At 36.8% G+C, this 26083-nt stretch overlaps 1 protein-coding gene across 1 annotated transcript; it reads right to left on the reverse strand.

Moving 5' to 3' along the window:
* Positions 1 to 10777: 10777 nt before the first annotated feature.
* On the reverse strand, positions 10778 to 19397 carry Znf215 (zinc finger protein 215). Its single transcript, XM_087211801.1, is given in 6 exon segments — positions 10778 to 12358; positions 13933 to 14007; positions 14314 to 14446; positions 15874 to 15959; positions 16855 to 17403; positions 19238 to 19397. Coding segments are annotated over 5 exon segments (1572 nt in total). The 5' UTR covers positions 17222 to 17403; positions 19238 to 19397; the 3' UTR covers positions 10778 to 11447.
* Positions 19398 to 26083: the final 6686 nt, after the last annotated feature.

Consider the following 26083-nt stretch of genomic DNA (forward strand, 5'->3'; position numbering starts at 1 on the left):
CTTTAAATATTTCCCTCCCTCTATCCTCCTTGCCTTAGTTTCACATTGCGGGGGTTTCCATGTATATAATGCATTTTCATCATATTTCACAATCGCTTTGAGAGAGGTCCCAAGAAGCTCATCCTGTAGTGGGGAAATCACATGGATCAGAAAGGGTCATGATTTTTCAGACACTCCCAGCACTTGGGAGGTTGAAGCAGGATTATGAGTTCCAGGACAGCCTAGACTACATAGTTCAAAGCCATATAAGTGAGACCCTTTCCCACAAAAAAAATCACATGAATCCAATTAGCCACAAGTTCTGATTGATATTGATGAAAAGTGAACATTATCTATGATAAAAGTACCATGTTATGGACAACTTCTTTTAACCATAGCATCCATACACCCTTCTATTTCTTGTAATTCTCTACTTCAAATGTGAGGATATAAAAATAACTCATGGCTGGCCAGTCATACTGTGACAGGTATGAGTGTGTGACCCAAGAATAATGAATTAGAGTCTTTCTCTGGGATTGTTCCACAGACTTTTGAAAGATGCGATTTTTTCCTTCAACTGGGCTAAACTTAGGAGATTTACACATATTTTGGCATGCAGCAATTTTCCTAAATATGTGGAAAGAACCAATTTGTAGAATAAACCCAAGCAGAGATGACACATTGTGAGATGGGGGAGGGGGTGTCTAGTGTTTTAAAATTTCTAATGTGAATCTCTGAGGTTGTACTTCCTGAACACCTCTTTATAATCCCATGAACACCCTTAATATCATTCTTCCCTGTGCCAAGAGTCTTAACTAATATTTTCTGTTTTATTATACCTCAGTTAGAAGATAAATATACCTGCAACATCTATATCTCAAAGTATAATGAACTCATAACTATTATTTAGGGAAAAAGCTAGTAACTAATAGAATTTTTTTAAAAACATGCAGAGACAATTTACTGGAAAATAATTGCAATTGGTTAATAAAGAGTTAATGTACAATTCTAACCATAATTTTTATTTTTAAGTATCTTTATTTTACTATAAACAAGTTACAATAAAGAATTGTGGATTAATGGGAGTGGATACCACACTTTATCAAATAATTGTAGGACTGAAGATTCTAATGGACAATCTAAAAAAAATATTGTGTTCTCACTTAATTCAAAAGGAAACTCATAGACTGAAAGTTAAAGGGTGGAAAACAATACTCCATGCGACAGGAACCTGAAAAAAAGCAGGAGTAGCTATCCTCTTGGCAGATCAAGTAGATTTCAAACCAACACTGATTAAGCAAGATGAAGAAGGACACTACATCCTTGTAAAGGGAAGAATCCAAGAGCAAGAGGTGACAATCATAAATATCTATGCACCAAACACTAGTGTGCCCAACTATATAAAACAAATACTAACTGACATGAAAAGTCATATATGCACTAATACAATTGTAGTGGGGGACCTCAACACCCCACTGTCACAAATAGATAGATCAACTAGACTAAAAATAAGTAATGAAATACTAGAACTCTATCGAACTCCTGAACAAATGAACTTAACAGATGTTTACAGAGTCTTCCACCCCAAAAAATCAGAATACACATTCTTCTCAGCTGCACATGGGTCATTCTCAAAAATAGACCACATACTCACACATAGAACATGTTTAAGTAAGTGCAAAGGAATTGAAGTTATCCCCTGTATATTATCAGACCATAGTGCGATGAAATTGGAGATACATAGCAAAGGAAACACAAAAAATTTCATAAACATGTGGAAATTGAACAACACGCTTCTGAATAACCAATGGGTCACAGAGGAAATTAAAGAAGAAATCAGACAGTTCCTTCAATTAAATGACAATGACAATACAACATATCAGAATCTATGGGACACAATGAAAGCAGTCTTAGGAGGCAAATTTATAGCAGTGAATACACATATTAGGAAAACAGAATGAGCCCAATTAAACAACCTGATGCTGAACCTCAAGCTTCTAGAAAAAGAAGAGCAGGACAACCCCAAAGCTCATACAAGGGAGGAAATTATAAAGATCAGAGGAGAAATCAATGCAATGGAGACTAAGAGAATGATACAAAAAATCAATGAAGCCAAGAGTTGGTTCTTTGAAAGAATCAACAAAATTGACAAACCCTTAGCCAACCTTGTCAGAAAAAGCAAAGAAAAGGCCCAAATCCATGCAATTAGGAATGAAAAGGGTGAAATGACAACAGACCCAGCAGAAATCCAGAGGATCATCAATACCTACTTCCAGAACCTATACGCCAATAAGATAGACAACACAGAAGAAATGGACAGATTCCTAGATACATATGAATTACCAAAGTTGAACGAAGAAGACCTAAAAATTCTGAACAACCCAATATCAACCAATGAAATTGAAAATGTAATTAAAAACTTATCAACTAAGAAAAGCCCGGGCCCTGATGGCTTCACTGCTGAATTCTACAAGACATTTACAGAGGAACTCATGCCACTACTGTCTAAACTCTTCAATGAAATTGAAAGGGAAGCAATACTCCCGAATTCATTCCTGGAAGCAAGTATCACCTTGATCCCCAAAGCAGAGAAAGATCCAACTGAAAAAGAGAACTATAGGCCAATCTCACTAATGAACACAGATGCAAAAATCCTTAATAAGATACTGGCAAACAGAATGCACAAGATCATCAAGAAGATCATACACCCTAATCAAGTGGGATTCATCCCAGGGATGCAGGGATGGTTCAATATACGAAAATCAATTAATATAATACACTATATCAATAGAGCCAAGGACAAAAACCATATGATTATCTCCATAGATGCAGAAAAAGCATTTGACAAAATCCAATATGCATTTATGATAAAAACCCTACAAAAAATTGGAATAGATGGTCTCTACCTCAAACTGATAGAAGCCATCTATGAAAAACCAACAGCCAATATCATACTAAATGGTCAAAAACTGAAATCCTTCACACTAAAATCAGGAACAAGACAAGGATGTCCACTATCACCACTCTTGTTCAATATAGTTCTGGAAACATTAGCCACAGCAATGAGACAAAGAAATAAAAGGAATAAAGATAGGAAATGAAGAAGTCAAATTGTCATTATTTGCAGATGACATGATACTCTATATAGAAGACCCCAAGAACTCGACCAAAAGTCTTCTAGACTTAATAACCAAATTCAGTCAAGTAGCTGGTTACAAGGTTAACACACAAAAATCAGTAGCATTCCTCTACACCTATGACAGACTCACTGAGAGAGAAATAGGGCAAATAATTCCTTTCACAATAGCATCCAAAAAACTGAAATACCTAGGAATCAACCTAATGAAAGAAATCAAAGACCTCTTCTCTGAAAACTATGGCATTCTGAAAAGAGAGATTGAAGATGATATCAGAATATGGACAGACATCCCCTGCTCCTGGGTAGGAAGGACTAATATAGTGAAAATGGCCATACTTCCAAAACTGCTATATAGATTTAATGCAATTCCAATTGAGATACCAGGAGCATACTTCATAGACCTCGAGAAAACAATCCAAAAATACATTTGGAGCAAGAAGAGACCCAGGATAGCAAAAGCAATTCTAGGGAACAGAGACATGATAGGGGGTATCACAATCCCCAACCTGCAACTATACTGCAAAGCTACTGTGATAAAAACAGCATGGTACTGGCAAAGAAACAGACCTGAGGACCAGTAGAACAGATTAGAATGTGCAGAAACAACGCCAGACACACTCAGCCATCTCATCTTCGACAAAGGAGCCAAACACCCTCACTGGAGGAAAGATAGCCTCTTTAATAAATGGTGCTGGAAAAATTGGGCTTCAACTTGCCAAAGATTAAAACTAGACCTATATCTCTCACCATGCACTAAACTAAAATCAAAATGGATTACAGATCTAAATATTAAAATAGAAACTCTGAACCAGTTGGAACAGAGGTTAGGTAGAACCCTTGAAGACATCGGTGTAGGAAAAGATTTTATGAACAAAACCTCAGTTGCCCGTGAACTAGCACAAACAATCAACAAATGGGATCTCTTCTTATTAAAAAGCTTCTGCACAGCAAGAGAAACCAGCAGCAGTGTGAAGAGACAACCCACAATGTGGGAAAAAATCTTCACCTGCTCTTCCTCAGACAAAGGTCTACTATCTCGAATCTATAAAGAACTTAAAAAGATCAGACCTCTCAAATTTAAAGACCCAATTGAAAAACGGGCATCTGAAATGAACAGACATTTCTCAGACAAAGAAGTACAAATAGCAAATAAATACATGAAAAAATGTTCAACATCACTGGTCATTCGAGAGATGCAAATGAAAACAATGCTGAGATTCCACTTCACTCCAGAAAGAATGGCTGCTATCATGAAATCAACCAATAACCAATGGTGGCGGGGCTGTGGGGAAAGAGGAATCCTGCTCCACTGCTGGTGGGAGTGTAGACTGGTGCAACCACTGTGGAAATCAGTATGGAGATATCTCAAAGAACTAGGATTGGAAGTCCCATTTGACCCAGCTATTCCCCTGCTGGTTATCTTCCCCAAAGAATTAAAAGAATGATACCACAGTGATATATGTGCATCCATGTTCATAGCAGCACAGTTTGTGATAGCTAAAACTTGGAAACAGCCCAAATGCCCATCAACTGGAGACTGGATCAAGAAAATGTGGTTTTTTTATATAATGGAGCACTACTCAGCCATAAAAAATGAGAAATTAGAGATATTTATAGCTAAGTGGATGCACATTGAGGCGATACCCTTAAGTGAAATAAATAGGACACACATGTGTAAATATCGAATAGTTTCTCTGGTGTGAGAAACTGAAAGTGTAAATAAGGACTAAATGTATAATAGGTCATGTGAAATAGGAAGAAAAGGGGCAAAGGGGAAGGAAATGGGAGGGCTAGGGGAAAGGATAGAAGGGAATGGGATTAATATGAGAAAATGGAAAAATAGGAACAAAATCTTTGTAAAAAGGGAGGACTGGAGGGGTTGAAGGGAGGGCTGGGCAAGGGTGAAAAAATAAGAACCAAGAGAGACTATGTAAAGGTGCAAATTTCCAATGATGAATGTCATTATATTGTCTACCTAAAATGTACCAATGATTAGAATGAATAATCGATAATGCAAAATAGGAAGAAAAGGTCCAAAGGAGTAGGGGTAGTGGGAGGGGCAGGGGAAAGGAAAGAAGGGAAAGGAAAAATGCTGAGAAATGGAAAAATGGAAATAAAGTCTTTGTAAATAGGGAAGGGTGGAGGGTGTGAAGGGAGCACTAGGAATGGGGAAAAAATAAGAACCAAGATGCATTATGTAAAGGTACAAGTTCCCAATGAGAAATGTAATTGTGTTGTATACCTACAATGTACCAATAAAAGAATTTAATACAAAAAAAATTGTGTTCTGTATGTATGGGTAACAAATTACTCAAAACTAACAGCTTTAACCAACAAGTTCTTATCACCTCTGAGTCAGGAATTCAGGTGTGGCTTAGATGTTTCTGGCTTAGACTCTCTTACAAGGCTGCACTTGAGGTGTTATCTGAAGTTGCAGTCATCTTAGTACTTGAGATTCACTCCGGTGTCTGTTCACAGGTCTGGGGTCCTCACTAACTGATGGCTAGAGTTATCAGCTGCTTGCTATGTGGCCTTCTCCACAGGCCACCACTCATATTATGCCAGCTGGCTTCACATGTTTTCAGGGCATGATCTTTAAATTTATATGCTATCACTTCTGCTGTACAGTATTCAGTTCATTAGAGGAGAGTCACCAAATTCAGCCATGCTCAAGGAAAAAGTTACTATCAAAATTTAAATTATAAGAAGAGCTCTAAACTCTATTTGGTTATGTTTTTTGAGAATTTTTGTATCTGTGGTTATTAGTAATATTGATCTGTACTTTTCTTTTTTCTTTTGGTTGTCTTTATCTGATTTGATGCCATTAAGGTAATGTGCTAACAGAATGAGTTTGAAAGTGTTCCCTCCCTTCAAATCCTTGGAATAGTTTGAGAAGAACTGTCATTAGCTCTTCTTTAAAGTTCTGGTAAAATTCAGTGGTGAAGCCATGTAGTCCTAGGTTTTTCTTTGTTAGGAAACTTATTTTTTTAATTATTGATTCAATCTTGCTACTTGTTATTGGATTGTCCAATTTTTTTATGTCCTTGTGGTTTTGGTTATGTCTCTAGAATGAATCAATTTCTTCTGGTTTTCTAATTTATTGTTCAGTTATTTATTTTTGGTAATTTATTGTTTAGTTATGATTAGTTCTTAATTATCTTTTATGTTTCTATAGATGTAATGTTTCCTTTTTCATCTTTGATACTATTTCTTTGGGTCTTCTCTTGTCTTCTTGGTTAGCCTCAATCAATTTTGCTTTTCAAAGTCAACTGTTTCTAATTCTAAGTCTCTATTTTGTTTATTTCTGATCTTTGTTATTTCCTCTACTAATTTTGGTTTTTGTTTGTTCTTGCTTTTCTAGTTTCTTGAGTTGACATGTTGGGTTGTTTATTTGAAATTCTTCTATTTTTTTTAAAAGAGCCACGTGTTGCTATGCAGATAAATGGATAAAGAAAATGTATTTCCCTCTTAGTACTGTTTTTCATTTGTTTCAAGAATTTTTATTTAAAACTGAGTATGTTGGCTCATGCTGAGTGTAATTCCAGCACCCTGGAGGCTGAGGCAGGAGGATCATCCATGAGTTTGAGGCCAGCCTGGGCTACATAGTGACATAGTGAGTTCAAAGCCAGCCTGAACTACATAGAAAAAGCCTGTCTCAAAAAACAAAGAACTTTTTAAATTTAAAATTTTTCTGCTTAATGTCTTAATTGACCCATTGGTTAAGAGAGTGTTAACTGCCTGTCATACATGTGTACAGTTTCTAAGGTTCCACTAATAGTTGATTTCTAGTTTTAGTCCATTGTATTCATGAGAAGATTCATGCTTGATTTTGATTTTTTAAAATTTATTGATACTTGTTTTGTAGCCTAACATATTGATCCTAGAGAATCTTCTATGTGTTCTGTACCTGTTGTGTGAAACATTCTGTATAAATGTCTATTAGATCCATTTAGTCCATAGCAGACATGACCAACCCATGGCCCATGGGCCACACAAAGCACTGGACAGCTAATAATTCAGCCCAAGATCATAAACTTTAACATTATTATGTGACTTTTACTGATTTTTTCATGAAATGATTGCATGGTGCTTGCAGCTGGTTCACAGGATAGGTCTGCTTAGCTGTTACAGATGGCTCCTTCACAGCTTCACAGGACCTCACATGCATATTGTGTTCTTTTTAAATGATTACTATCAATTTGGTGAGATTCTCATTCACAGGATTGTTCTCATTTCTTCATATTGTTTACCTGTATTATCTTGCATCTCAGTGAGCTGTCTTAGGATTATTACCTTAAATTCTTTTTCATGCATTACACAACCTTGATATCACCTGTGCTTGCCCTGAGGAATCTGGGAACAATTCTGTCCAAATTCTGCACCACTGAGACTGTAGCAGTGGCTAGCACACAATGCCATCAGGACTCAATTCTGTGAAGCCTGAAGTCACACAGTTTTGGAATCCTATATCCACTGCAAAGTCATAGAACCACCTTCATGAACTCCTGCAGTATACACTGTTGAGACATACTGTTGAGACACACAACATTATAAACTGTTGAGACACATAGTGATAAGATCAATCAGAGATGAAACTACACAGAGACTAAACTTTTGAACTCCCATATAACCAAACCCAAGGCGCCTATTCAACTGACATCATATATCCACCTAAACGGAAAAATCTTTTCCTACAAAAACTACATCAAAAAATTGGAAGAAATATATTACACCATATACACAGACATCAATGTAAGAACAAAAGATAAATGAAACATGCACTTCTAATGGAAAAAATATTCTCCAGGAATAAATCTGAATTTGAAGGAATTATATGTAATGCAAGGATTTGGCTGCTGGCACTTAAAGATGGGATTGGGCATTGGCTCTGTTTAAGTACTGTAAATTCTGGGAGGTTGGGTAAATCCAAAGTGAGTTCCTTCTTTTGGAACAGAGGAGTCATTTTTTAGACAAGCCAGCTCCTCAAACTGGATTTAAAGCTTTTAAGTACTATAGACTTCTTGTACAGGTAGGACTGCCAGTCTGCTGCTATGATTGGGTTTTCTGGTACTTTCCTGCTTACTTTATGCTGTTTGTGTTTCCTGCTTTCAGCTGGGGACCCAGAATTGATACTATAAATTGTTTTGTTACTTTCTCTAGATTATCTTTCAAACTCTCTGTTGTAGGTTTCCTGTCACTTCTTTGTTAATTTCTGGAATTCCCCACTCACTTTTCTCAAAATAATTTTTTCACTGCCTTTTTATTCTGTGGCAGAGTTGTGTGCTAGCGTCTCTATTCAGACATCTTGGATCCCTCATTTAGCCTGGTGTTTCCTTGCCCATACCTGTTGCTTGGTCAGACTGAATTTGATAGGTGCTCTTCCCTTTATAGATTGGATACCTGGTCTCTTCTTAAATTCTCATTGCTCTTTCCTTCAGTAGTCTGTGCATTGTATTCTATCCTCTGGAAAAGTATGAATTCATACTGTTTTTGAATCCTTATTCTCTCCCCTGTTTTAATTTTTTAAAGGCTCTCAATACATGTTAAATTTGCCCCCTTGGAAGGTAATTTATATTCTTGGTAGTTGTGTATTAGTTACATTTCTTGACAGTCTCACTACATTAAGTTTAAAGGTTTTTTTTTTTTTTGGTACCAGTGATTGAACTCAGGACCTTGTGCTTGTGAGGCAGGTAGCAGCACCACTGAGATAAATCCCCGGCCTACATTAAGTATTTTTATTTCTGCTCTATGGTTTGTTTCTATCTGCCCAGAATGTGAATTTGTTTTTATTAGTTAAAATAGAGCATTTTCCTCACGATTATTTAATGTTTTTACCAGTTTTCCATAGCATGTTTAACATTTTTTGGTTTTAATACATTAATAAATATTTATATTACAAAGAGTCTGCCTAAAATGTATATACACTTCAGCAGTTTGCCATACTAATAAATGTCTGGAAGCTAATGGACACCACTTTGAGCACCTCTCGTAATTGTAAAGACTTGTATTAATCTTATGATGCCTCAGTAAATTTAGTATTAAAATAGTTATACAAGTTTTTCTTTTCCTGATGTATACATTTTTTGGCAGACTCTGTATATTCACATATTTAATGCATCTGCCTATAGTGTATATGTAAATACTGAGTTGATTGTCTTTTTCCACAGTGATCTGGAATAATTTATGATACATAGAATTCTTACAAGCACTTTAGGTCTAGCTACAATCAATTTTGTGCAAAAGCTGTCTATTCCTAAGCCAGTTGCACACTGTATTACTAGTAAGACTCCTGTTATTACCCTTTAAAAAACAATCACAGCTACTTTAACTTATTACTTCTACAAAATAAACTTTATAACCATTTTGTGAAATAAATTCTCAAATATTTGATTAGAAAAACAGAATAATATGGGGATATTAAACAGCTTTACAATAGTCTTCCCAGCCAGACATGTTTTTCCATTTATTCAGAATGGTTTTTGAAGAAAGTGGGTACACATATCTCAATTTATTTGATTGTTCCAATGGTCAACTGTGTCAGTATCAAATGATTTTTTTTCTAATTATCATTTGTTTTCCTTTTCTCATTTCACTCATTACTTCTAGAGTACTGAATAACTGAGGCATTAACAAGAACCTTGTTTATTCCAGACTCATAGGGTGGCTTGTAAGATCTCTCATGAAAAGGCCTTTGAGTCTTTCCTTAGCACTACATGTACGTGAAGTGAACATTTCCTCTTACTCAATGCCATCTTCCAGCCAATGAACTTATACTTCCTGAACATGTAATGCCATTCCTCTGTAGCTTTGTGTTCCTAGTTTTTCATTTATCATCTCTCCTCTCTAACTTGCCTCCCATAATCTAGCTAATTTTCACTCTTTCTTCATGTATCATCTTATTTTTCTGCCTCTGATGGCAGATAATAAAATTCAAATACTTAGGAAATAAGAAGTAGGCATATAAAAAGAGGCTGGAGAAGATGTAAATTGCCTGTGAATATCCTGCAAGAAATGAAATAAATGTGCTCCAAAAGGTACTTGAAGCTACTTTATACTGAAAATAGTGGGCATAATTTTAAAAGAAAGTTTAACATTTAGGAATTTTTTAAAAACTTAGGCCCAAATACCTGACTGTTGAAAGACAAGATAATTAAGCAAAAACAATAGTACTTTATCTTTTGACCACCTAAAAGAAAAAAGAAAATTAGTTTATAAAAAAATGAAATATTAGACTCAAAATACATTTTAAAAAGTCAGCATCCATTATAATTAATATGTCAATAAGTGATTGGATGTTTTTGTATTGAACATTCAGTGTTTTCCTCTTGGGCTCCTTCAAAAAGTTGCCTTATGTTTATATATGAATTTCTATACCAACTTCTTGCATTGGGTTTTGTAATATAATTTGTGTTCTAATATAAAGGCTAAATGAAGAAACAGAATATTTGACATTTATCAACTTATCTTAGAGGTCCCCTCTAGTATACCTTTCCTGCTTTTGAATAAGGTATGAACTCTGATGAGAAGCCACCATCATCATTCATTGAGAATTTCTCCAGTATGAACTGGGGGGGGGGAGATTAAGACATATCACTTGGCTCAAAGAACCATTTGGGATCTGAAATAGCTTATAGTAGACACAGTTTTGGTACACAGAGTATTAAGATACTTTATTGAACTCATAAAATCTGGCATAAATGACAGACTTCACTTCAGGCTATAGATGTCTGTCCAACCTAGATCTCAAGTAGTACTTTCTAAAAACGCAGATTTAAACAATACATACAAATGAACAACAACTCAATCTCCCATTGCAGTTGATAAGTCCCCCAGCTCTAGTCCCAAAGGGTACTGACAGCTAGAGATATTGTTAGGGGTGGAATAAATGGGAATAATTGGTAGTCACTGCAGTCTTTGCCATTAATTCAGAGGTTTCAGTCCGTGAAAGTGTTCTCCTGTATTATACTTGTCATAAGCTTCAGTTTTATTATGATCTTCTCATATGGACCAACAGTTTATTAAATATCAACTCCAAGCATATTTCTTCGTTGCTTTATCAATAAATCAAGTGAATGCAAGAATCAATCCTATTTATGAACCAGAGAAGGTGAGGGTAATATGACAAAATGACAGAAAAGACTTGTGTGGTGATATTATGTTTAAGTACAAGCCCTGGTAGCTTCCTTTGGGAATCTAGAAAAGCTCTCTCAAACAGATTTCTCTCCAGTATTCTGTCATATCACTGAAGGAATAATCTTTAACAAATTCTTTCTTAAATTTATTATATTCACAGGATTCTAATACCCATGATGCTGAATGAGTTCTGCACCTACTGAAGGTACTCCAGTATTTCTTCCTTTTCATATTTACCTTGAGTATGAAGTTTTTGATGTTTAAGAAGATTTGAATGTCAGTTAAAAGTTTTCTTACACTCTTTACATTTGAAAGGTCTCTGTCCTGTATGAATCATTTGATGTCATAGAAGGGAGGAACTGTGGTTGAAGGATTTTCCACAGTCAACACATTCATAGGGATTATCTCCAGATTGGAGTCTTGGATTTTTATTACTGCGTTCACTCTTACAGAAGGCCATTCCACACTCACTACCTTCAGAGGCCTTTGTCTCAGTGTGAATTTTCTGATGTTTTGTAAGATTTGTGTGTCGGTTAAAGAATCTCCCACATTCACTGCATCTATAGGACTTCTCTCCAGTGTGAATTATCTGATGTCGAATGAGGGATGAACTTTGGCTAAAGGTTTTCCCACATTGATAACATTCATAGGAATTCACCGTAATATGCTTTTTGTTGGGCTGAATAATATGTGTATTAATGCTCAAAGCATTTCCATATTCACTATATTCTGAATGTGGCTCATCCACAGAGTCTGAATTAAACTTGAAGTTAGTTTTAAACTTAAGTCCATTTGGGGACCTTGTTCCTGTTGGAGTCTCCTATTGTATATCCCAAATAGAGTTAACTGATACAAAGCTTTCCTTATTGTCATTATATTCAGAATCTCCTTCCTCACTGGAGACTGTCATATAAATGAAAGCCTCTTGTGGCAAATTTATGTCCTGCTTTTTCTGTTTCCCATGAAACTGATTCTCATCTCTCCATTTGTGTAAGGGAGGCTGTGCATTTTTGGCAGGCACTGTCATAATTTCTCCATGAGACGATTCTTCTACAGAAACCTTCTGCTTTAGAATTGAGTCTTGGTTTTCTGAAATAGTCTCCATGTCTAAAATATATATATTTAGATAAACTAAACAACAGGAAACTGCTTAATGAGGATAGCTATAGATCTGAATAAGTCAGTGAACTTGCAAAATGCATATATTCCAGTGGCTAAGGAGGGCTCACACCATGGAATATCAATGTATATGAACAAGTGGCTGCTGATTTCCAAGAGAAAGAAACACAAGCTGCCTGTCCATTATAAGCTAGACCAGAAACTGGCAAAGTATCACTTCTGCCTATTTCAGTGGTTAAACTATATCACTGCTTCCTGAGTCTCAAAGGGAAGGAAAACAAGGTAGATTTTACTCAAAGGGAAGGAAAACTTGATGGATGAGTGACAATGATTTTGTGGCCATCTTAAATGTACCACAATCTATGAACTATTTAGGAAAATAAATTATACTTACTGAAGTAAATTCCAGGTTGATTAAGGTAACATGTTTAAATGATGAAATCAGAATAAAATCAAGGAATATTTTAGTTTTTGAATGGAAAGATGCTTACATGTAAAATTGACAAGGATAAAACAACAGGGGGACACATATGAGTTGTAATTATAGGATAACAAGTTTGAAAATTACATAGGGCAGACTACATTTTTTATAGAGTATTTAAATAGGTAATTGCTCAAGATACCACAATAGATGAAAAGAACAGGCTGTAAAATGACATATTCCTGGTGCATTTTGGGAAAAACTTTATAAATTTTCCCACAATTTATTAAAAATATAAATCTTTAGAAATCACAGAGACATGTCATACCACACATGGCTTAAAAAAAACCTCGAGTTGCTGGGCATTGTGGTACATGCCTGTAATCTGAGCACTCTGGGAGGCTGAGGCAGGAAGACTGCAAATTCAAGCCCAGCCTGGGCAACTTAGCAAGATCCTGTCTCAACCCCGGGGATGTAGCTCAATGCAAAGGCCTGTTACCATGCAAAAACAAGAAAACAAAAACAAAACAAACAAGAACAACAAAAAACCCAAACCAACATGTTAGTACTGTGTAGCTCTGAGGAATGAGGTAATGGGTGAATTGTATTCTTTTTCATATTTTTCTACACTTAGATAAAATTTATAGTTATCTCAGTTTTTATACTCTTGCAAAGTGTCAATAAGAACAGATTATGGTGAGGGTAGGGAGTTAATGCATAAGAGGTTGTATAATCAAAGAAGGCAAAATGAAAGATTGCTAGAAGCCACCTTAGCACAAATCAGATTTGTTTTCTTAAAAAATAAAAGTTCAGTGTTAAGTTGGCTAATGTTTGCTTATTTAGCACCATGTGCTAGACAATGTTCTCAGTGTGGTACATGTATTAACTCATTTAGTTCTCACAGTAGGTACTTTAAAGTTACAGGTGAGGAGTTGCCCCAGTTCACATAGATTTAAGTTAATTGTTTGTGGTCTTAACCTATGACATTATTTTACCACATATGAAAAAGAGCCTGTGAACAAAAGGCAATAATACCTCGTTTTGTTTACCCTCAAAGTTTAGGTAGTTTTGTTGTCATTTCCCCAACAAATAATTCAAACAGTAACGTCTTACAAATACTTCATATCTGCCTGGTTCTTACCAAAAATGGTCTTTCTTGGGATTTCTCCTTCCATTAACCATCTTTTATTTTTACTCTCTAAGTTGGGGATCTCAGCTGGTTTGGAAAGTAGGTGAGTTGTTAATTGAGAAAATAAAATGATAACAAGAAACATACATATATTTTATATTATAGGGACAAGAATTCCAGTAGGCTAAGCTGTTGAAGCACAAGGCCAAAAAGCACCAATGGACCTGTGTATTTCTGGCTCTATATCACAAAGGACTTTCAACTAGACAGAGCAGGAAGATCTGCTGTTAGAAAACCTGAATACAGACCTAAATGAACATAACTTCAGCAGTCATATAACTTTCAATAGCCGATACTACTAGTAGACAGAGTAGATAAATACATACATGCCACCTTTAGGCAACAAATTCAAGTTCCTATAATTCTCCAGCATCACATCCCAGTGCAGGTTCTTTTCAGCAGGGTCCAGTTGCCCCCATTCTTCCTCGCTGAATTCCACAACCACATCTCTGAAGGTTACTGGTTCCTAAAACATTAAATTCCTTTTAAACAAAGGTCATTCCCCAGAATATTACCAGAGGTAGAATGAATTTGGAATAAATACCATAAAAGCCAGAATATACAAGAAATTGATAGGACAGTTTTTGGGTTCAAAGTGATGATGGAGAAGAAATTATATTAAGAGCCAGTCAACATAGCACTATGTATACGCTGTGATGGCTGCAAAATGAAAGGAAGTGCAGTCCTTACTTCGATCTACTTGCACTTTGAGAGGAAAAAGACAATTAAAATAATTGTGGAATAAAATATTCATACAGAATACACAGAATTTACAGCACAGGAATTAGGACAAGAAGAGTTTAAAGTAGATTCAAGAGGAATTTTTAGTGAAAAGGTAGGCCCTATGAGAAAAACAGGGCATTTTCTCTAATTGAGAAATCCAGCCTGCTCTTTCCTTATCATTCAGATCTCATAGTCCAATGTTACCTTATCAGATGGGCAAGGCTGTCTGATTACTGGGTAATCTTTACTATATTATATTAAGGCTTCTTTCATTTGTAATAATTATTACTATTTGCCTATATGCTTCTGTTAGAATATAATCCCCACAAGGCAAGGATTTTGATTTTTTTTTACTGATATTTTTAGCCTTCAGAAAAGTGTCTGGCATATTAGGCTTAAATATTTGTTAATAAGTAAATTCTCTCACATTATCAATTAATTCACTTCTCTCTGCAGCACCTTCAATCTTGTCTTTATCTATGTTTTCAATCACACTGAAATATATAAAACTCTTCCCTCCTTATCCATCTGAGTCAGACTTTGTCAATAAGTTGTCTGTTTTATCTGTTTTCTCATTTTCTCTTTCCACAACCAAATGTGACCTGGCTTCTCTTCCTCTGCATGTTAGTGAATAGACATTACTTAGGTTATATTATCCTGATGTTTGGAAACATTTCTCTTTTAATTATTTTCATACTTTGGCTTCAGTGACATCATATTTTCTTCTATATCTTTGCTTCTTTCTTTTCAGTATCCTTTGAAGCTTTTCTACTCCTACTTAGTAAATGACATTGCCCAGGAATTCATGGGCCCCCTTCACTTTTAATTCCAAACATCCTAGGGTAAGGCTCTCTAGCTTCAATTATCATCTACATTCTTGAGGGAGCAGATCCACAGAGACCACAAAATATTTTCCAAAAAGTCTATTACCAATGATAATAGGTGTAATGTCCTCTGGAAGAATAAGTGACTCATGCTCTTAGATGGAACTATGTTTGAGAAAAGTTCAAAGGCAAGTAAAATTGGGTCATATAAAAAAAGAACATACAGGGTCGGGGATTTAGCTCAGTGGTTCCACCACCTGCCTTGCAAGTGCAAGGTCCCAAGTTCGATCCCCGGTACCAAAAAAACCCCCCATACATTCCCGCAAAGAGTGGGAACCTAACTCACTTGGGGCTTGACTGTTAGTGAGTCAGCTTCCATGTTCTTCTCCTTGGTGCTCCCCTTCTGAGAGGCAGAGTCTTTGAAGGATATTTCTGAGGAAGATGAGAGAAAATGTTAGGGAGACAAGTTCTGCACTAAAGCCACTTTTGATGACTGCAGTAGTGGTTTTAACATGTGATCCACAGGAATCACCTATGAATGATTAGAATGATTAAAACTCTGTAAAAATAGTGTCAGACCCTACTAGCAATGAGAATCTAATCATTACATATTACCTGCTTTTTTCACTGTAGATGTCCCATAGGGATTTCAAATTCAACATGCTACATGATTAATGTATTATACCCTCCACATATACACAGAATTTGCTACTTACATTCCATTCATAGAAAGAACACGACTTTACACCAAACCTTATTCTACTTACACCTTATACTCAGTTAATAATTCCTTTAGGTTTAAACTCCTCTGTTTTACTAATGGTCTCTCACCTCTAACATCTAATATATTACAACAGCCTAATTGGTTTTCCTATTTTCAGAACCCTCAGCACCATTCTTTTCATAAGTTGGTAAACTTTTCCTGTAAAGGTCCAAAGAGTAAATATTTTACAGTTTGCTGCCAATACAGTCTCTTCTGCAACTACTCAACTCTGGTCATAGTATGAACACACCCATAGACCAAATGTAAGTAAATGGATGTGGCTATATTACAACAAAATTTATTTTTAAAATTATTTGGCCCTTGGGACATATTTTGCCAAATCCCAACAACATGGTATTTTTCATAGGCAAACAAAACTGTGTTACTTTCCCGCTCAATCTGTGAGATTTAATTCTATTTCCATTATCTACAGAATGAAGTCCAGGCTTCCTACTACAGTAATAGAAAGTCCTTCATGACCTGGCATTTGACATTCTCTAGCTTCAGAAAAAGATAACTTTTCTTCATAGGGTCAACTATTCTATTTCTTTTTTATAGTCTTACCCTTGTCTTTGAGCATTTCAATGACATCCTCTATGAAGGTCACCACATCTTCGCTTCCCTTGGGATGATGTAAATTTACCCAAGTCCTGACTTCTTCAGGGAGGATTGCCAAGAATTGTTCCAACACCAACAGCTCCAAGATTTGCTCCTTTGTGTGAACTTCTGGTCTCAGCCACTGAAGACAGAGCTCCTAGAGTTGGTGCAGGGCTTCATGGGGCCCAGACACTTCCAAATATTGGAAATGTCTGAACTTCTGGCAAGCTATTTCCTGCTGCCAAGACATATCTGCTTTCAAGACCTTACTTTGTTCATGCAGAGCCAGGTTTTGAGGTTCTGAGACAGCCATGAATGTGTTCAGAGGCTCCATCCTCCTAAACCAAATGCCCACTGTAGTTCAAATCCACCCTACTAGAGGATTTTAGTCCTTCTCAAGTTTGGACTAAGCACCCATTTACCATATGCAGTATGCTTTGAATCAGGTTATATCATAGTAAAGAGAAGAGTTCTAGGAGCTTCAGACACAAAACCAATATTCAGCTTCCTGAGAGACTGAAAAACAAAACAAAACAAATTTGACTAATAGATAACAAACATCTATTAGCATAGTGTTACAAGATGAAATAGTACAATGTTTTTCAATTTCCTAAAAAAAATAAGTACTATGGATTTCATTTTTGTTTTTCTTTAAACACAAGTCTAACTTGTACAAAATTAAACAAGCACAATGCTATAGAAAAAGAACCATCAATGAACAAAAGGATCCCTTAAAATATGACTGGTGGAAAAAAGTTGAGAAGAGGTATAGAGTCCCAGCAAAGAAATGAACTAGGCCCAGATACTTTTTAAATTAACATTAAAAAGAAGAAAAGCTCACAGGGCATATGTCAAAAAAAAAGCAAAAAGAAAAAAGTAGAAATAAAAGGAAGTATCTAAGAAAAAAAGATTGACATAAAAACAAGGATAGCTATGATCACAATAAATGTACCAGGTAAAAATTTAAACTCAACTACATAAAAACAGGAGAGACATCCCAAAATGAACCACGGAGCTGAAAGAAGATGATCTAAAGCTTATCAAGCAAATACAACATATTATATACAACATATATTACATATACTTAATATATTCAGAAATTCCTGAATATATTAAGTATATAATTAATTAATAGCCCTAGTTCATTAAGTTAATGAAAGAAACAGAGTATAACTCATGAAATATAACTGTCATTAATTAAATGACATTCTTGAAAGATAATTATAGCAAGTCTCAGAAACCAAGATATAAAAACGATACAAAAGAAATGACAGATTAGGCAACTTTCTAAATCCTTAACACTGTACACCAAAATCTACAGCATAGCTCAGGCTCTGTTGTTGGTCAATGGCAAAGTCTTACACACAATTAAATTAAAAACAGATGTTAAGCATTCCGTTCAGGAAGTGAAAAGCAGCAGCAAAATATACTGGAGGAAATTTTCAGATTCAAACCATAAACTAAATTAATGAATTATTCATTGTACATAATTATAGAGCTAGGAAGACAAGTTGAGATGCTCAGGACCATACAAACGTACTTAGGATTTCTAAAAGGAAACAGTTTGGAGCAACAGTTTTGAGGATAGAGGGTTTAAGATATGGGCATGACTGAATAGCTTAAGTGGCCTGCAAGCAATGGGCACCGGAATAAGCAAAACACCAAACCATTAACTTTAAACTCTTCTACCTAAACTGTACCAATTATTAGAATGAATAATCGATAATGCAAAATAGGAAGAAAAGGTCCAAAGGGGTAGGGGTAGTGGGAGGCACAGGGGAAAGGAAAGAAGGGAAAGGAAAACGTGATGAGAAATGGACAAAATGGAAATAAAGACTTTGTAAATAGGGAAGGGTGGAGGGCGTGAAGGGAGGGCTAGGAATGGGGAAAAAATAAGAACCAAGATGCATTATATAAAGGTACAATTCCCAATGAGAAATGTAATTGTATTGTATACCTACAATGTACCAATAAAAGAATTTAATACCAAAAAAACCCCACAAAAAATCCCTTTAAACTCTTCTGTTTAAACATAAACGCTTCTGACGTTTAGACTCAGAATAACGTTAACAAGCCAGTACCACTGGGAGGGCCCGGGGCTGCGCAGTGACAGAAATAAAAAGGTTAGATTAATATAACCAGGTGACCCACGTTCGTTAGGTTTTGGGCCTGAAAAAACATGAACAGCTGGCAATTATGGGGAAAGGGCAGTATCTGTCTGCGAAGCTGATTGTCTTTAATTGTACTGGGGATAGGTAGGGTAGTAGCTTAAAACAGAAAGAGTCTTCGAAATTAGCTCAGGTAAATAAAAGTTTGCAAATTAGTGCTTGGAATCCGTAAGAGGTTTTACCTGGAGGTTTAAATGTTTTACAGGGGTGGTTAGGAATGATTGGGAAAGCAAGGCAAGATGGAATTAAAGGAAAATCCCACTGTCTTTTCCAGTTGATCTATCCAGTCACAGTTGGTGTTTCCATGAGGCTCAACATCTATTCCAGACCACCTCATCCATGCTGGTCTACGTGTCTGGAGCATTGGTCCGAGCAATGGCCCATTACAGAATGGAAGACAGGGCAGCAGTGAAGCTAATTTCCCAGCTCAGCAGAACTGGATCCAGATTCCAGACGTGGTTCCTGCTGTTAGCCCCCTTTATCTCGAGCTCTCCTGCTCCTCTGTCCTTTCCCCAACCCACGCTCCCCTCCGTCTCTGTCCCGTCAGCTCGCCCACCTCGATTCCAGGACAGAGCCCGCGCAGGGCAGAGCTGGAAGCCGCAACCGCCAACAAGCTGAAGGGAACCGGGAACCGTGCGTTCCGCTTCGGCCCCTTCAAGAGTGAGTCCCAATTCTGCGCACCCACAACCCCACTGCCCGCGTCCCAGGTGATACTTGAGAGCACAGATACTATCCAGGACCCTATTCAGCCCGGTGCCAGAGCGGAAAGGAGCCGCGGAAGTCGCCGTTCTGGGTGGTACAAGAAGCTGCCTTTGACAAACACCACAGAATCAAGAAACCTTGACCTTCCCGAGCCTTTAAACAGCCCACCGTTCAGAAATTGCCAAGGCGCACTTCCGCGCACGCGCTCCTGTAGTGGAAGGGCCCAGAACCCCCTGCGGCTAGGGTCTACTGGGGCTAATCCGACCGCCCCTTTCCCAGACCCCGCCTCCTCCCCAGACCCCGCCCCTTTCTCCGTTAAAAGGATTCACGCACGCCATTCTTCTGGTGAATTGGAAAAAGGCGCCAAACTTCCAGCGAATTCTTTTCCCTTTCTGGGAAAACTGACCCAAACCTTCCTTACCTTCTACTCCCGCTCCCATTGAGCTGGAACTCAAAAAATTGACATAATTTCGATGAGATATCTTGTATATTGTGTCTTCACTGATTTATCGATTCACTGGTTCATTCAGTTTTGCATCGAGGTAAAATATCTCGCAGATCTGAGTTCAGTTTTGGCTTGCTGGATATGAGGCATTGTGGCATCCAAGAAACGCTGTCTGTTAGGCATTTGGATTTAATCTTCTGGAGCCTGGAGATGTCTTGAACAAGACATAAAATTTCTGTCAATTCTGGGTAGATGGTAATGCTAAGAGTGGCCTGGAAGAAGACTGGGATTTGGCCTGAGGAGCATCAATAACATTGCTTGAGACAGGAAATTTTCATAAATGTGTCTGCAAAGGAAAGAGAGGAGGATCCGCCTAAAATGTAGGAGGAAATGTAGTAGATGTGGCGACTAAAAGGAAAGGAAAGTGTGTGTCATAAAAGAAGGAATGCCCACTATAGTAATTACATGATAATATAATTAGTGCTTGAGTAGACATATATCCACAGTGCTGTAAGAGTAGAGCAAGAGAATGCAAACTAGTAAGTCAGGGAGAGCTTCCCACCAGAAGCTTTAAAAATCTAGGCCAGGAGTTGGCTAAGATAAAAGGAAGATGGGAAGTAGGGCTTTTTTCCAACCTACTTGGTATTCTTTACTGTATAAATTATGCCATAAATGTCATCTCTTTTAATCATCATCATAACACTTAAGGTAAAGACTATCATTCCCAAGTTTGTTGAAACAAAGAGATGTAAAACCAAAGTTCAAGTTCAGATTTCTTCATACTTGCTCCATTGCTAGTTGCTCTATTGCTAGTTGCTCTATGCTTCAAATTTAGATGACGGTTATTAAGATACCCAGATTTGTTAAACGATATTTTCTGAAATCAGAGGTATGATGGGTAATACAATTCATTCGTAGGGGGTTGATCTTTGTAAAAGTAATATTTAACTATTTAGACAAGGACTTTTGACTTGAATTGTTGCCAGTTAATAGGCTCAAGCCTCCTATACAGCCAATTAAGAGACAAGAAAAAGGACAAGGCACAAAGAAAAGAGAGACTGATTAGCCTTCCTTTCATATCTCTTGTAAGTATAAAGTTTCTGACCAGATGTCCTCAAAAGTCCACTGAAGGCTTGACACTGCTAAGTGAGTAAGGGTTACTTTGAGGTCACAGTGACCTCATTGACAGTCTAGTTATTTTTAATAGTATAATTTTATAAGGTTTCTCTCAATATATGGCCATTATAATAAAGTAAAGGACCCAGAAGCCATGTGGGACTGTTTCTTTAAAATGAAGAAAATTGTTTGGTAAAAACTCTATTCCCTTTTATTATCATGAAATCCATTTCTTCTGGATTAGAACCAGTCTTTACTTAGATAAGATACAGAGAAAACCTGACATTAAGCCAACAGTTTTTCTTCAATGACTTACTTATGCATTCAGCAAATTTTTATTGAAAGCCTACTACACAGCAGATACTATGCTAGGCATTGGAGGCATTGGCAGTGTACTAATAAATACGACCAGAAAAGGACTCACTGCCTTAGAATTCAACAGAAGCATTCTCTGTGTTAAGCTACAAAACTTCATGTTTTGTGTGCTATACATCCTCAGAGTATTGTGTTACATAGTTGTGAGTTACACTGGGTCAATCTGGAATTTGCAGATAGTCATGATATTATTAGTAAGGGTGATTTGGTGTCATAGGTCATGTGGCATGGAGGTTTGCCAATTTTTTGCTTCTGATCAATTTTTTTATGTGAGATTAGGAGGGGATGGGAGACCCCCCTAAATAAGCTAAATATATTCAAAATTCACTTACAGTGGACCCTCGAGTTAGGACTGACATATGAACAACTTGGGTTACAAACAGAATTTTAGTTTTAACTTACCAAGAAAGTCTTGAATTGCCACCCAAATGCTGGCTACTTGTTCTTCCAGATGGTCTCAGATACAGATTTAACCCTTAAAGAGTTCTGGAAGGAACATTACAACATCCTTTCCTGTGTGGGGTTGAGAAATCCTGGGTCAGTGTCTCTCTAAGGACACTGTGATCTGCCTGTAGGAGAGAGACTTCGAAGGCCATGTAGAGGAACCTAAGCCTTCAATTGACCAACTTGAGTTACAACCAGCCCTTGGGAATGAATTGAGTTCTTAAGTCAAGGGCCCACCATATTTGGTCTCTGTTCCAGTGACAGCACAACATATTACTTGGACTGAATTAAATTAGATACATTCAGAACAGACTTGGGCCGAGGATTTAGCTCCGTGGTTCCAGTGCCTGCCTCGCAAGCGCAAGGTCCCAAGTTCAATCCCCAGTACCCAAAAAAAAAAAAAAAAAAAAAAAAAAAAATAGACTTTAAATTAAGTAAGAGCTATTACATGAAGAAAAAACAGCAATTTTCTTTATTAAAACTAGATTTTTAAGAGAATTTGTATAAGTAGAAAAGTTGTTAAAATAGTACAGCTTTCTCACAAACCCCACAACTAGTTATCCCTATTATTGTCATCTTACATTATTTTGCTGTATTTGTTCAAGTAGTAACTTTGATAACCTTATTACATAAAATCCATAATATTTCATTCATATTTCTTTAGTTTAAATGTTTGCCTGTTTTATTTTTTATCTTTTGTATTTTTTTTCTGCACCAAGATCTCATCCAGGATGCCGCATTGCACGAGGTTGTTATATCCTTTTAGGTTTTCCTCCTTGTTTTTGATAATCTTGACAGTTTTGAGTTCTGGTCAGTTATTTTGCAGGACCTCTTTTGGAATTTGCCTGATATTTTTCTCACATTTACGCTGGCATTATAGGTTTGGGGGATGAAGGTCATAAGGATAGAGCGCCACTTTCATTATATCACACTAAAATTACATACTATCAACATAACTCGTCAGTACTAGTTTGATCACCTAGCTGAAGTAGCAGGTAGTTCAGCAAACAACAATTAAAAAATTTTTTTTTTTACTTTCTTGAAGAGGCAGCATAGGCAGCAATACGTTTCCAGGCTTAGCAGCTGCAACAGGCCAATCCAAGGCTGGTGGTGTGCTGTTGGCAGTGCAGACTGTGCCATCTAGTGGTGAATGTTAGTAATTTCCTCATTACACCAGTTTCTTTTCTTTCTTTTTTTTTTTTTTTGTATTAAATTCTTTTATTGGTACATTGTAGGTATACAACACAATTACATTTCTCATTGGGAATTGTACCTTTACCTAATGCATTTTGGTTCTTATTTTTCCCCATTCCTAACCCTCCCTTCACGTCCTCCACCCTTCCCTATTTACAAAGACTTTATTTCCATTTTGTCCATTTCTCAGCATTTTTCCTTTCCCTTCTTTCCTTTCCCCTGCCCCTCCCACTACCCCTACCCCTTTGGACCTTTTCTTCCTATTTTACATTATCGATTATTCATTCTAATCATTGGTACATTTTAGGTAGACAATATAATGACATTCATCATTGGAAATTTGCACCTTTACATAGTCTCTCTTGGTTCTCATTTTTCACCCTTGCCCAGCCCTCCCTTCAACCCCTCCAGCCCTCCCTATTTACAAAGATTTTGTTCCTATTTTTCCATTTTCTCATATTAATCCCATTCCCTTCTATCCTTTCCCCTAGCCCTCCCATTTCCTTCCCCTTTGCCCCTTTTCTTCCTATTTCACATTACCTATTATACATTTAGTCCTTATTTACACTTTCAGTTTCTCACACCAGAGAAACTATTCTGTATTTACACATGTGTGTCCTATTTATTTCACTTAAGAGTATGACCTCAATGTGCATCCACTTAGCTATAAATGTCTCTAATTTCTCCATTTTTATGGCTGACTAGTACTCCATTTTATTAAAAACCCCACATTTTCTTGATCCAATCTCCAGTTGATGGGCATTTGGGCTGTTTCCAAGTTTTAGCTATCACAAACTGTGCTGCTATGAACATGGGCGCACATATATCACTGTGGTATGATTCTTTTAATTCTTTGGGGAAGATCCCCAGCAGGGGAATAGCGGGGTCAAATGGGACTTCCAGTCCTAGTTCTTTGAGGTATCTCCATACTGATTTTCACAGTGATTGCACCAGTCTACACTCCCACCAGCAGTGGAACAGGGTTCCTCTTTCCCCACAGCCCCACCAGCATTTATTATTGGTTGATTTCATGATAGCAGCCATTCTTTCTGGAGTAAGGTAGAATCTCAGCGTTTTAGTCATTTGCATCTCTCTAATGACCAGTGATGTTAAACATTCTTTCATATATTTATTCGCTATTTCTACTTCTTTGTCTGAGAAATGTCTGTTCATTTCAGATGCCCATTTTTGGATTGGGTCTTTAAATTTGGGAGGTCTGATCTTTTTAAGTTCTTTATAGATTTAAGATAGTAGATCTTTGTCTGAGGAAAAGCAGGTGAAGATTTTTTCCCACATTTTGGGTTGTCTCTTCACACTGTTGGTGGTTTCTCTTGCTGTGCAGAAGCCTTTGAATAAGAAGAGATCCCACTTGTTGATTGTTTGTGCTAGTTCACAGGCAACTGAGGTTTTATTCATAAAATCTTTTCCTACACTGATATCTTCCAGAGTTCTACCTAATCTCTGTTCCAACTGGTTCAGAGTTTCTATTTTAATATTTAGATCTTTAATCCATTTTGATTTTAGTTTAGTGCATGGCAAGAGGTATAGGTCTAGTTTTAATCTTTGGCAAGTTGAAGCTCAATTATTCCAGCACCATTTATTAAAGAGGCTATCTTTCCTCCAGTGAGGGATTTTGGCTCCTTTATCGAAGATAAGATGGCTGAGTGTGTCTGGCATTGTTTCTGCATCTTGTAATCTGTTCCACTGGTCCTAAGTCTGTTTCTTTGACAGTACCATACTGTTTTTATTACAGTAGCTTTGTAGTATAGTTGCAGGTTGGAGATTGTTATACCCCCTGCCATGTCTCTGTTACCAAGAATTGCTTTTACTATTCTGGGTCTCTTCTTGTTCCAAATGAATTTTTGGATTGTTTTCTCAAGGTCTATGAAGTATGCTGCTGGGATCTCAATTGGAATTGCATTCAATCTATATAGCAGTTTTGGAAGTATGGCCATTTTCACTCTATTAATCCTTCCTACCCAGGAGCAGGGGATATCTGTCCATTTTCTGATATCATGTTCAATCTCTCTTTTCAGAGTGCCATAGTTTTCAGAGAAGAGATCTTTGATTTCTTTCATTAGGTTGATTCCTAGGCATTTCAGTTTTTTGGATGGTATTGTGAAAGGAATTATTTGCCCTATTTCTCTCTCAGTGAGTCTGTCATTGGTGTACAGGAAAACTATTGATTTTTGTGTGTTGGCCTTGTAACCAGCTACTTGACTAAATTTGGTTATTAAGTCTAGAAGACTTTTGGTGGAGGTCTTGGGATCTTCTATATAGAGTATCATGTCATCTGCAAATAATGACAATTTGACTTCTTCATTTCCTATCTTTATTCCTTTTATTTCTTTCTCTTGTCTCATTGCTGTGGCTAATGTTTCCAGAACTATATTGAACAAGAGTGGTGATAGTGGACATCCTTGTCTTGTTCTTGATTTTAGTGTGGAGGATTTCATTTTTTGACCATTTAGTATGATATTGGCTGTTGGTTTTTAATAGATGGCTTCTATCAGTTTGAGATAAAGACCATCTATTCCAATTTTTTGTAGAGTTTTTATCATGAATGCATGTTGGACTTTGTCAAATGCTTTTTCTGCATCTATGGAGATAATCATATGGTTTTTGTCCTTGGCTTTATTGATATGGTGTATTACATTGATTGATTTGTGTATATTGAACCATCCCTGCATCCCTGGGATGAATCCCACTTGATCAGGGTGTATGATCTTCTTGATGATCTTCTGCATTCTGT

Source organism: Heterocephalus glaber, unplaced genomic scaffold, assembly GCF_053883595.1.
Source record: "Heterocephalus glaber isolate CG9 unplaced genomic scaffold, H.glaber_assembly_v1.0 deba00001428, whole genome shotgun sequence".
NCBI lineage: Eukaryota > Metazoa > Chordata > Mammalia > Rodentia > Bathyergidae > Heterocephalus > Heterocephalus glaber.